The sequence below is a fragment of the Hippocampus comes genome, unplaced genomic scaffold (genome assembly GCF_001891065.2).
Source record: "Hippocampus comes isolate QL1 unplaced genomic scaffold, H_comes_QL1_v1.1 scaffold102, whole genome shotgun sequence".
NCBI classification, from domain to species: domain Eukaryota; kingdom Metazoa; phylum Chordata; class Actinopteri; order Syngnathiformes; family Syngnathidae; genus Hippocampus; species Hippocampus comes.
The window spans coordinates 242,268-255,637 of record NW_017805487.1 but is presented as its reverse complement, the minus strand read 5'-3'; the positions used below and the strand labels follow the sequence as shown (position 1 = coordinate 255,637).

The 13,370-nt window shown below is 55.0% G+C and overlaps 1 protein-coding gene across 1 annotated transcript; it reads left to right on the top strand.

Moving 5' to 3' along the window:
* Positions 1 to 488: 488 nt before the first annotated feature.
* Positions 489 to 9,865, top strand: LOC109519561 (A disintegrin and metalloproteinase with thrombospondin motifs 3-like; the record flags this gene model as incomplete). The annotated part of the gene is given in 13 exon segments (XM_019876167.1): positions 489 to 684; positions 1,656 to 1,801; positions 2,285 to 2,460; positions 3,047 to 3,180; positions 3,301 to 3,424; positions 4,828 to 4,908; positions 5,731 to 5,894; positions 6,948 to 7,104; positions 7,173 to 7,305; positions 7,697 to 7,776; positions 7,779 to 7,876; positions 8,255 to 8,372; positions 8,884 to 9,865. Coding segments are annotated over 13 exon segments (2,053 nt in total), but the record flags the coding sequence as incomplete, so codon positions are not given.
* Positions 9,866 to 13,370: the final 3,505 nt, after the last annotated feature.

Below are 13,370 nucleotides of genomic sequence, written 5' to 3'. Positions count from 1 at the left end.
CGAATGAGCGGTCACCGCACAAGAGTCGGCCTCGGCTTTGGCTGGGAGCCTCCATCAGCTTTTGCCGCCTGGTCCCAAGCCAGTAGCGACAGCGAGCGCGTTGTTTCCAACGGGCCGCTTTCTCATCCACTGGAATGTGGAACGCCGTGAGCGGGAATCCCAATGAGGAGCGGCGTCGATGTCCATCGCTGGCAACGTTCGACTTTGTTTTTTGTCTTTCCGTGGAAACGGATGAAGAAAAGGCTCGGCCAACTGTGGTTTGATCACGTTTTAAAATCAGTCGATCAATACGGCCGGCCGACGGCGGCATTCGATCTCTTCATCTCGATGAGACGTGTCGCAGCAACGCGTCAAGTCCAAAAGCGCGGCAGACCCGGCCGCTTCCACGCCACGCCGTTTCGCGGTTACGTTTTGGTGGGGCCGGTTCAAAGTCGCCACCGAGCACTCGGGTGCCGGCGTCAAGATTTCCGTGTGCGTTTTCACCTCAGGGTGTCCGTGGATCCGGAGCGCGCTCGGCAGGCGGCGTCTCCGCGCGCGGACCCAAAGCCACTTTTCTTTGCTGTCTTTCAGTTCCGCACGTTCGACCCGTGTAAGCAGCTGTGGTGCAGTCACCCCGACAACCCTTACTTCTGCAAGACCAAGAAGGGCCCGCCCCTCGACGGGACCGAATGCGCGCCCGGCAAAGTAGGTCCCGTCGACTCGACGTCCATGCCTCGCACACATGCGCAACGGGTCGGGCGCGAGCCAGCCAAGTTTGGCCGAGCGGCGCGCTGCGGCGGCGGCGGCGGCCGACTCCGCTCGCTTTCACTCTGAAGCGGGGCTCGGGCAAATCGCGACAAGAGCTTTCCAGCGCTTCCGTGCCGGTTGCAGTCGACTGAGGGACTCAACGGAAAACTGGGAGAAGGACGTCGTTTGTGCTCTCCAACCGTCAGATCGGGAATCGAGACTTGCGGGCCGAGCACGTAAAAGCGGATGGGGTTGAGCCGCGCCAGGATGGAGCATTTGGAACGCGACGCCTGCGGTCTTGACTTCGTGTCAGGGCACCGCCGGTGCTGTCGTCGCAAAGCGCGACCGCTGTGCCGGTGATGCCGAGAGTCACCGAGGCCGACGTGAAATGAGGCGTCGTGCGAGACAACGATTTGAAGTGACCCGTCATGCAGTCGCCACGATGGACGCGCAAATCGCACACAGAAACCAGAGAGGCCGTTTTGTTGAGGATGAAAAGTCTTCCCAAAGAAGAACCCTCATCATCATTGGAGGATGCGTTTTTATCAAGCGCACTATAATCGAGGCCACGCCAGGCCAGGCCAGTTTCATTTTGATCGCACAAGGCAAGTCGACGCGCTTGACCCAAGCGAGGACACGAGAGCAGCCGGCAAAGTCAACAAGTACGAATGGCAGCTTGAAAGCCAGGTCCTCCGCTCGCGTCGTCTTGAGGCTCTTTTGCGCGTCTTACGCTTTGCCGGTTCTCAAAAGATCGCTGGCCGGCGGGGCGTGGCCACCGGGCCGGTTTTTCCGAAAAGACGAGCTTCCCGGGACCAGCCTCCCTTTTTCCAAAATGCTCCAAAACCTCTCTTTCCATTCCTCAAATGTATACACAAGCTGTCTTTTTTTTGTCTTTTTTCTTCCTGCCATGCGGCGTGCCTTCCTTCTAGTGGTGCTACAAGGGTCACTGCATGTGGAAGAACCCCAGTCAGGTGAAGCAAGACGGCGCCTGGGGCTCCTGGAGTAAACACGGCTCCTGCTCGCGCTCCTGCGGCACCGGCGTTCGCCTGCGCACGCGCCACTGCAACCACCCCGCGTAACTACCACCTTTGCCTCTTTTTTTTTTTTTTTGCATTCTTCTTGCATTTAGGCGGCAAACAACTCACGTGTTCGCGTCGACTCTTCCTTCCGCCTCTTCTTCTCGCTGTTCGCGTCCATCCCCGCGGAGGCTTTTCTTCCGCCGTTCAATTTCAACCCGGCACGGTAGCCCGAGAGACAGTCAAAGAAAAGGTTGACGCACATTCCATATGGGGGGAGGGGGGAAAAAAACAAAGCAGAAAGCCCAAAGTAGGCACGTTGATGCGAGGGGAGCGCTTTCCCATAAGGAAGCCGACGAGGACCGTCAAATCTCTCTTGGGAGTGGAACTAAAGGGCTGCGTGCGCAGCAAGGGAGCGCATCGGCGTCGCTTGAAGGCGGCTTCTCTTTTCTTCTCTTCTTTGGAGCCGAAAGGCCACGGCCAGCCGCGCAAGCTAACTGCCAAAATGTCCTCCCCCCCGTCCCCCGTCCCCCCGCCTCAAGTCCCATCAACGGCGGCCAGGATTGCCCGGGCGTCAACTTCGAGTATCAGCTTTGCAACACGGCCGACTGCCCCAAGCACTTTGAGGACTTCCGAGCGCAACAGTGTCACCTGCGCAACCCCCACTTTGAGTTCCAAAGCGCCAAGCACCACTGGCTGCCCTACGAGCATCCGGACGGTGAGTCGGGGGGGGGCTCTCCCGCTCGTGCTGCTTTGCAAGATAACAACAGCCACAACAGCCACAATCATCTTTTTGGGGGGCTTGGGGGGATAAAAAGTAGAAGAGAAAGCGCGATTGATGATCATTAATGAATGGAAATGCACGAGCTGACTTGAAAGAATCCACAGTGGGGTGGGGGAGGGGGGGGGGGTCACGGCCTCCTCAATCACACGGCGACGAAGGTAAAATGGGCGGCTGTTCCTTGCCATTAGTGATGACGCCTCGTGGAAAGTCAAGCGAATGACAATGTGCTCAGTGGCGCAAGGGCGCAAGGGCCGCTTGTCCTCGGCAAGAATTCTTGTCAGACTTCGCCTCGACCAACAGAACTAAAGAGGGCGGCAAGAAATAACCGCTATTTGAAAAACAAAAGAAGGAAAGCCATTGCTCGGCACGCCGCTCTCGTCTGTGACGCGCGCCGTCGAAAGACGAGAAAATTCCATCGGGCAAAGGCGCCGCTCGCCTTCGCCCGATGGAACCCGAGCCCCGGATGGCAAAGCGGGCCGAGCGGAAGGCGGCCCGGCTAACCCCGTCGCTTGCGTTGCAGCCAACAGGAGGTGCCACCTGCACTGCCGGTCCAAGGAAACGGGCGACGTGGCGTACATGAAGCAGCTGGTGCACGACGGCACGCCCTGCTCGTACAAGGACGCCTACAGCGTCTGCGTTCGGGGCGAGTGCGCGGTAAGGCCCGCCGAGCGCTTCTTTTAGCGCCGTTGAACGTCGGCCGCCTTCGGGACAAAGTCCGACCGCTGAGGAGCGCGGGTGAAGGTTTTCTCTCGTGTCGGGCGGGGGGCTCTTCAGAAAGTGGGCTGCGACCGAGAAATGGGCTCCAGCAAAGCGGAGGACAAGTGCGGCGTCTGCGGAGGCGACAACTCCCACTGCCGCACCGTCAAAGGAAGCTTCACCCGGACCCCCAAGAAGGCCGGTAAGCCGCCCGGCGCCCCGAAGCCCGCCCCTCTCCAATTGAAGTCAAGCGTAAGCGCGTCTCGTGGCCTTCCCCGTTGGCATGCCTCCGCAAACGTCTCGCGTTCCAGGGACGAAGCCGCTGTCGCATACGTTGCGTTTGGTTCGGGGGTGTCGACGTCATTTTTGTCCTTTTGGTTTCCCTTACGACGGTGGATTTTGTGAAACCACGTCAACGTTGAAGCAGCTCGACATATTACAAACACAGCGAGCGATGACGACTTTTGACACCAGAAGTCAAGAAGCAGAGGTCCAGAATCCTGGACTGTTCACATTTTGCTTCAGACTTTAGCCAGGAAGTTGACGCGGGCCAAATAAAATGACGCGGCAGGCCAGATCTGGCCCCCGGGCCTTGACTTTGACACCCGTGGTTGAGTTGGCCCAAATGTCCTTGAGCCCCACCGATTTCTGGGCCGCTTTGGATCAGGGGCTGCCCACCGCCTCCATGGCCATCGAGCGCGAGCCCGCAGACCGGCCGGCCCCAAGGCCATCGATCGCCAGCGGCGGAGGGGCAAATGGAAACAAAAAAAACATTTCCCAGTCTGTCTTCCATATTTTGGAGTGAGTCCACATTGCACCCAAAGCAAGAAAAGCAATTCGGAGCCTTTGAAAAGGCGACCGTCGTGTCGATCCTGCGCGCCAAGTTTTCCCTTTTCACAACCGCGCACACACTCTTGGATGACCTTGATGTTTCTGTTTCGTTCGGAGCTCACAGCGGCGTACGTGCGCGTCCCACCTGCCGCGCCGATTGGATGTGATCCGTTCGCCCGCAAAGCAACTAACCGGCTTTGTTTTGCTCCCAAAAGGCAGAACCAGAGGAGGCTTCTCGTTGCCCAAAGGAGCTCGCAATGTCTTTTTAAATGAGAGCGACGACTTTCGAAATGTCATGGGTGAGTGCCGGGAGGGAGGTTTGGAAGAGCGACGGACATCCCTGCCAGCCTTTGCTGCCCACGAGTAGACTCGACGGTTTTGGGCTTTGTTTGGGGTTGTTTTTTGCTCTTTGTCGTCGCTTGGTTTTCATTCGCACTGCAGTCGAATATTTAGCACAAACTTCTGCCAAAGCCAGAACAATTCCCACCTCCAAATTGGAGTAGATGAGGGTCCCGCATTGGCGAAGCCAAATTCATATGCCCCCCTCCCCCCATATGAGTTCTCCGCAGCAAGCTAAGTGGAGCATCCTTGCGCCTTGAGCGTCCTGCACGTGCCAATGAAAACCTCTCTCGTCCTCCTCCTGGGTGGGGGGGCGCCTTGGTAGAGCAAAGCGTGCGGGATGTCCACCCCCCGCCAAGCCGTCGATTGTGCCCGTCTCACGCGTCTCCTGTCTGTTTTCCTCTTTTGCTTCTGCCCCGTGCGCCGACGCCAAAGGCTCCCTTAAGATGTTTCTCATTCCTCCCGGAGCGAGACATGTCCTCGTCCAAGAACATGAGGCCTCCCCTCAAATTCTTGGTAAGTGTGATGTCACGCAAGCAAATCATGGAGACATGTTTGAAGGCAGTGGGGATGGGGGTTGTTCGAGTTGGGGGGCGGGGCTTGAGCGTCCCAGGTCCCATTTGAGCATCGAAAGCCAAAACGTCCCGTGGCTCTTGCGCCTGCCTCTCTGGCGATGACGGGACGCCCGCGCCCCGAGTCGTCACGACGGCCCCAAAATAAATCATGCAGCCGCAGATGATGATGCTTTTTGTTTGGGGCTGTGGCGGCGCGTCCGATTCACATTTTAGCCGAGCCTTTCTGTGACCGTCGACCTCGACGGCTCACGCGTTGCTTTGCGGTCCTCTCTTCTTAACATAAAACGGGGAGACCTGCTGCGCTTATCCTCGGGAGTGTCGTGCTGGAGCCTATCCCGGTATCAGGCGGGGGACACCCTCAACTGGTCGTCGGCCAATCGACAAAAGGGCTCACATCCACAAACAACCATTTGTGCTCACAATCACACGTGGGGACTATCTTGATATATATCTATATAAATATATATGTCTATCTATCTATCTATATATAGATAGATATCTATATATAGATATATCTATATACAGATATATGAAACATATATCTATATATCTATATATATAACATATATGTTTGCATCAGATTGGCAGGATACGTAACGCTTTGGAAAAGGTGTCGCGTGGGTGCGAACAGCTCCATTCGAGCTCATCCGCAGCGCACCGCCTTGCCTTTGCACCCCAAAGCGGATCACTTCCATCGCCTCGCGTCGGGATTGACGAGCGGAGAGGTTTTTCGTGGGTTGATCACAAACGGCCGCCGTTGCAGCGATCAAGAACCAGGCGACGGGCCACTACATCCTCAACGGCAAAGGAGAGGAGGTCAAGTCCAGGAGCTTCATCGATTTGGGCGTGGAGTGGCACTACAGCATCGAGGAAGACGTGGAAACGCTGCACACCGACGGACCGCTGCGCGACCCCGTGGTGGTTCTGGTAAGAACAGATTTTGCATTTGTCCTTGTCTGGCGAGTCGTCAGAGCTCGGCATTCCTCCATGAAACGCGGTCGCCGTCGGACCCGTCGGGCGTGGCTTCTTGGGACTTTTCGGCCGAGTCGATTCCGGGGGCCCCGACCCGCGAGACGTTTGGTTCCGACGAGCAAAAGTCATTTGAGGCCAACGCGGCGGGCGGCCCTCGTTTTGGGGGCCCCGGAGCGCTTTGGCGCGGCCTCGTCGGCACGTGCGTTTCGCTAAGGTCAGCGCGTGTGCGCGCCGCGCCGCAGAGAGCCACCGCGACCGCCTTGCCTGCTGGCAGTGCGCGCTTGAACTTTCTTGTTGGTTTTTGCGGCAGCGTGCCGGCCAAAAAAATCAGCAATTCACGGCGGCGGGGGCGGCCGAAGCTCTTGCCCGAGCCACCTCATCTGACTCCTCTCGACACTCTCGCGTCGCTCGCAATTGAATTGAATTTCGAGCCGCATTTCTTGAAAATATGCAGGGACCGATCATTTTTGTCACGTCCGGCGCGACCCCAGAGAGCAACGGGGCGCCGATCTAAAGTGTCCCCGATTTCGGGCTAGCCCTTGGCCGATGCGGAAAGAGCGAAGGAACACGCGGCCGGAGCGCGGCGTCGGCCGGCTTCACTTGGCAACGTGAAATTTGGTATTTCACGAGTGGAGCCCCCACGAAGGCGACGGGCGCGATGCCAGAGTCGCTTGACGTGACGCCTTGGCCGTCACGTTTGCCATTCGCACGGGCTTTCCGTTTGACTCGGCCTTGGCTTTTTGTGGTTTCAACTCCCGACGGGCACTTTCAAGGTTGGGATTTAGTTGAGGCGGCAAATTGAAAAGAAACGCTTTGATGGGACAATGGATGGTGAGACACTTTTACCGTAATGTGAAAAAAAACGAGACGGCTCCCTCCGCAAAGTGAAAGGCCGAAGGTGTCTCCCGCATCAGCGCGAGTATCACTGACGCGTGTTTTCACTTTGCGCGCGCTATCGCCGTCACCCTTTGCGATCCTTCCGGAACGACGCCTCTCGCCGTCCGCCAGATCATCCCCAAGGACAACGAAACGCGCTCCACTCTGACCTACAAGTACGTCATCCACGAAGACTCGGTGCCCGTCAACGACAACGACGTCATCCGGGAGGACGCGTACGAGTGGGCGCTCAAGAGTTGGTCCCCTTGCTCCAAGCCCTGCGCCGGAGGTGAGCGACTCACACTTCCTTTGCGAGCGAGAGGAGAGCCGCTTTCTTTCGTCTCCCGATGACCGCAGGCCACCAGTACACCAGGTACGGCTGTCGGAAGAAAGGGGACACCAAGATGGTCCACAGGGGCTACTGTGACGTCGGCAAGAAGCCCAAGCCCATACGCCGCATGTGCAACCTGCAGGACTGCGCGCAAGCCCGGTGAGTGCGGCGCACCCACGCGGGAGCCCTCCGTCAAATCCCTTGCGGGGGGGGCGGCTTGACCGTAGCAAAAGTCCTCCTCGAGGCCTTTCGTCTGACCTATGACCTCACCCCATGTGGTTTGTCGCACCGTACGTACTCGGATGTAAAGACGCACGCACGGCGTCGTAGTAGTTGCGAGTACCGTCGCGGTAGCATCGAGAAGAGTCGTAGCAGTCATCGTTGTCGTAGTCGTAGTCGTACTCGAAAGCCACTCGGCGTCGTAATCGCGGCAGTTCTCATCGCGTGGGTGTTGGCGTTAGCATTGGTAGCAGCGGTAGCGCTCGGGTCACAGCTGTCGTCCGGCCGCATCGCATCGGCCACGCGCTCAGCCCGGCCCTTTTTCCCGCAGGTGGGTGTCGGAGGAGTGGGAGCACTGCACGCGCTCCTGCGGCAGCCTGGGCTTCCAGGTGCGCACGGTGCGCTGCGTCCAGCCGCCGCGCATTACTGCGGCGGCGAGCGGCCCGACGCCCGCCGGCCCTGCAACCGCCTGGCCTGCCCCTCGCACTGGAGGACGGGGGCCTGGTCCGAGGTAACCCGGGCGCGCCCGCCGCTTCCCTCCAAAATTGACCTCCCGTCTCGTTTTCGGCAAAGCGCCCGAACGGGAAACCGTTGAGCCGGAAACTGTTCCAAACCAGGAAGAATGTGGAAAATCCAAATCAAGAAAAGGAAAAAAAAAAGTTCCGTTGATTCCATGAAGCGCCGGGGAGTGGTTAGCTAGCATCCTCATTTTCTCCACTTGGGGCTCAATTAGGTTGAAGGGCGTGGGGGGGGGGGGGGGGGAGGGCAAAACTCTTGTTACTTGGCTGACACTTTGGGCCGTCGCTCGGGCCTCGCTTTGAGTCGTCGACGCTCGCGGGCGTCGCGACTCAAACGGAGGCTGAGCCGGCGATGTCCGCCGCTTGCGCAGTGCTCCGTCAGCTGCGGCGAGGGGACGGAGAGGCGACTGGTCAGCTGCCGAACGGGAGAGCAGTGCGGCGGGGACAAGCCGGAGAACGTGCGCGTGTGCCGGCCCGGACCGTGCCACGGTGAGGAGCCGCCTTCGCACGGCCGACATCCGCTCGCAGCGGTCGCGACAAGTGCGTGCATGCTAAACGCCCGGCCGACTGGAGGTAGTCTTCTTTTCTTCTTTTCTTTTTTTCTTTTTTCTGTCGCCATCGAGTCGCTCCACTTGAAAGTGAAGTGGAGCGACTCGGTCCAGTAGCCGCACACCAACATCAGCTTCACTTCACATGTGGAGCGTTTTCATGCTTTTGGAGGCGGGCCCTCCCCGTTTAGCCCCAAAAGCCCGTCCCGCCCATTCCTTGCTTTTTCTTTTCTTTTCTTTTCTTCTCCGCGCCCTCAGGCGTCTCGGCCGCCCTCTTGCTTTACTGCCGGCCTCCAAATGAATTGCTTTGAAGAAAAATGGCGCGCGACTTCAAGTGCTTTTTTCGGCGGGACGCCGGCCGCCTCGTCCTCGTCCTCATCGCGACCATCAACCTGCCGCTTCTTCACCCGCCCACCCTCGCTCTCTCTGATGGTTTTCGCTTCGATTTTCAGACGAGCCCTGCCACGGAGACAAGTCCATCTTCTGCCAAATGGAGGTCCTGGCTCGCTACTGCTCCATCCCCGGCTACAACAAACTCTGCTGCGAGTCGTGCGGCGCACGCGGCGGCGGCGGCGCTCTTATCTCTCAGCCCGAGGACCACGTACGCTTCGGTTCCGCCTCCCAGTTGTTGGAGACGCTGACGGCCAACGCCACGCGTCAACAACGGCCAAACGCCGGCGAGCCAAACGGCGGGAAACTGCCAAAAAACGGCGGCAAGCCTCAGCGGAACGGAGAGAAGCGACAACAAGACGCCGCTCGATCGAGACCGGTCAGCAAAACGACACCGGCGCCCCGCAGGAACCCGAGGGACGCCGCTGCGGTCGGGAAACGGCGGTCGGGACGCGGCGGCTTCACCGACGGCCGGTGGCCCGCCGCCTCCTCGGAAGTAGAGAGATGAGAGCGGCGCCTTCTCTCAACGGGACTACGCAGGCACAGCGGCCTGTTCCTTCCGCGTCTTCTCACGCCGACGACGACGACAACAACAACAACAACGTTTTCATCAAAGACACAAACAAAGAGGTGCTGGTTCACTTTACCTCGAGTTACGGAGCTGTCGCAAGTAGGAAGCCGAGCAGTTATTTCAAGAAGGGCGCGAGGATTTCAAGGGATCTTTTTTTTTTTTTGTATTTGTCCCAAATGGAAATGTTCCGACGACACCAAACAAAACCAAAAAAAAAAAAAAAAAAAACCTTCCGGATGTGAAACAGAACATACAGAATTGTCGCCTCTTATCAACGAACAAATCAAAGACCCTGGAAGACAAATCAGTCTTCGACATCAACTCATCAAGCAACTTGTGTGTTAGCTTTAAATAACAATAAATAGCAAAGGCTCTTGACTGGAAATGAAACGTTAATTTTGGCATCGATGAACTTCACGTGTTGGTTGAAAATCAAAGACATTTTAGTCTTTGGCCAAACTCGAGCGCTTCCCAAAAATCGAGGACAAATATGTCTTTGACAAATGAAGTGTGTGTGTGTTTCCGTCAAAGGAGGCCACTTGCAGTTGGACAAACCCAAATGTGTTTTTTGTTGCGTGTTTTTTTTTTTTTTGCGGGGGGGGTGAACTGTTACGGTCGTTGGACAACATCCAACTTGTTTGTCCGCAACAAAGCAAACAAGACAAATCAAGCAAAGGCGTTGTTGTCGAACATCAAATACAATGACGTGTTTTGCAAAACATCAAAGACAATTTAGTCTTGAGCAAACCAAACGGGCCTGTTTTCACAGATATTTATTGCAAAAGGACACACCTTTCGACATCAATGGCAGCTTCGTCTTCAATAACCCTAGCATGCTTGTTTGGTTTTTTGTTTTTTTTTGGGGGGGGTTGTTTTTTTTTTTTAGACAATTTAGTCCCCAACCAAACTAAAGTAGGCGTTTTTCTAAACATCAAAGACAAGCATTTCCATCATCAACGTACACATTTTCATGAAACATCAAAGGCACGAAGCGAACATGCGGCGCGTTTGCCAAAGTGTCCGCCGACCATTTTAAGTCTTCAATGAACCCAACGCACGTTTTCGTCAACCGTCACAGACAAATTTTTGCAAACGTCAGTCACTTTTGTTTTCAACACTTACCATGCGCGCTTTACGATGCTTCAAAAGAATTTCACATCGGGAACAAACCAAATGGACGTCATTTTGTATTAAAGCAAAAAAAGCCAAATCTGGCAAACTGGAGACACACACACACACACACACACACACACACACACACACACACTGAGCTAGCTTAACCTCAGCTTCCCTCAGTGATAATTTGTGACCAACAGCAACGCACGACACAAACGCGTGCCATAACTATTCTTGTGCTTTACTCACACGTGAACATTTTAGCGTGTAGCTAGCATTTTAGCAGCTAAAGGCTAAAGCGCACTCAAATGCGCGGATCCAATTTACGATTTACTGGGACACAAATTAGCGATGAATTAGTCCATTTATATTTTTAGAAAGTTATGTTGCGACCGGAATGTTCTGAACCCCTTGATCGTCCTTCCCTTCTTTTAGCTTTATGACGATTGGTGGATGTTATTTTTTAAAAGTCAAAAAGGACAAAGGGGAGAAAAAGGGAGCAGAATAAGTTCAGTCCTCCTGAAAAAGAAAAAAAGAAAAAATAAAACGATGGAGAAATAGGCCGCCACGACTCGCTTTAGCTTAGCCCATTTTCCAAAAAGTGTCCGGCAGCCTTTTGCTTAGCATCTGGACCTTGTCGCCGCCATCGCGAGCGGGTCGCTAGCTAGCGCGTAAGCCCGCCGACGCGCTCAGCGACATTCCTCGTTTGGACGCCATCCGATCCCATCCATCCTTATTTCTCTCGCGCTTTGACAGCAGGCGCAGCTGAAACTGAGCCCTTTGCACGACGTTTCACTTCAAACGGGCGCCTCCGTTGCATTTATTTCGACAATGAAGGATCCATTAGTTGACATTTGAAAAGTATTTGAAACGGAATGCTCTGAACTCCAGTTTCCATGCCGAGTTTATCGCGAGCGGAATTCACACTCGATACTTGAATACGGACGCTCGCTCTTTCTGCCCACTTCTTCCATTCATACCTTCGTTTTGCTTATTTGCGATCATTTAGCAATGAGCAAAACGATGTTTTTGAAGGCTGACGAGCAAAAACAAAAAAAAATCCAGTAGCAGCAAAACAACAACGGATTTCCTCACAACCTCCATGCATCTGACTGCAATAAACACACAACACAACAATGTATGTACAACAATGTATAGTCCATGTATATAGATAGCATTGAATGCAGACATATTTATTGGAGGGACGGTGCTGTTTGCGCAGGAACAGGTTTTCTTCACCAAGAGATGTACCTACTAGCATAGAAATGACATTGTTTTTTGCAAACAATTGGATGTAAATATAGCGGGCTGGATTTTGAGAAGTTTGTCAGCAGGCTGTCTTTTCGCAGCCGTCTTTCTTTGGCGCCGCCGAGCTCCGTCGTCACGACGCCCGCGGCGCAGGACCAAACCCCCGAGCCTCCTTCCAGTACTGTACCCGGACAACCTGTGCATTGTCATGTCTCCGTTGTGCTTGGCGCGCGTGTTTTGTGGACATTCAAGTGGACGCTACTACTGATGCTGTTTATTGGAATGGGGAGCGCGTCGCAATAAATGCCAGGATCAACACGTCCGCCTCCTGCCTCTTCTTGCTCTTCCTTTTTCCACGGGATTCTCTTAACTACGGTGTATATATATAGAGAGAGAGAGAGATGCATCCCTGTGTATGCACAATATATCTGAAAAATATCATTGCCATGGCCCATGCATATCGCATTGGCGATCTGAAACGGTGTGCTTTTATTGGACTTTGACCCATCAGATAAAACCTGAAAGGTTTTTTTTTTTGTGTCTTTTTCAAATAAATGTCTTTCAAAGAGCTTTTGACGAATGATAAAAGCAAGCAACGCTCGCATGAGCGTGCATCCGAGCTGCGAGTGTCCTGGCTGGCCCACTAAAAACCAGGTAGCGACACATTTCTTAAGACAAGCTTTCTGCATATCGGTGCTGTAAATCAGTCCAAGGCATGCCATTCGTTTTTTCTACAACCCTCCGAGCAAAATAAGGAAAAAAAAAGAAAAAAAACCAAAAGCATTGGGAAATGAAGAAAACGACCCGTTTGCCATTGTTGTGACTGGCACCGAAGTGACTGGGCAAACTCGATATGGCATCGAATTGGAACGTCATCACGTTTCTTCCAGTAAGCGACTTGACTGAGCAAAGGCAGTGCGCGGTTTCCGCCGGCCGCCAGAAATCAATTCAGCGGCAGTCAGCGGCCGCACGACTCCCACGCAGCGCGCGCGGGACAAGAGAAATTGGCTGGCGACACGCAGGTAAGACTCTCCGAGATGGTCACCGACGCCAGACTCGCCGCCGCGGCGCCGCAGTTCCCCGAACCCAAGTCAAACCGTGAGCGGGGACTGCGACTTTTCCCTTCCCGCAGAAGAGTCGTCTCACTCCAAACAGCAACGTGATGAAAAAGTCGCTCCAGTAGCTTTTCACGTCATCCGAGCCGCAAAGCGCCTTGAGGTTGGCGGAGGTCACGTCTTGTCCGTATCGCTGCATTGCACACCTTGATGATTGGTCTTTAGAAATGGACGCGGAAATTTTTTGGGGGGCGGGGGGGTCCACAACCAAGACGGCGGCTTCACCGGTCGCAGAAGAGTCGTCTCACTCCAAACAGCAACGTGATGAAAAAGTCGCTCCAGTAGCTTTTCACGTCATCCGAGCCGCAAAGCGCCTTGAGGTTGGCGGAGGTCACGTCTTGTCCGTATCGCTGCATTGCACACCTTGATGATTGGTCTTTAGAAATGGACGCGGAAATTTTTTGGGGGGCGGCACGGTGAAGCTCGGCGACGAGGCCTCGTTTCCTGGAGAAGTCGTGACGGAAAAGCGCGAAAAGCCGTCGGCGGGGAAGCGGCGGCT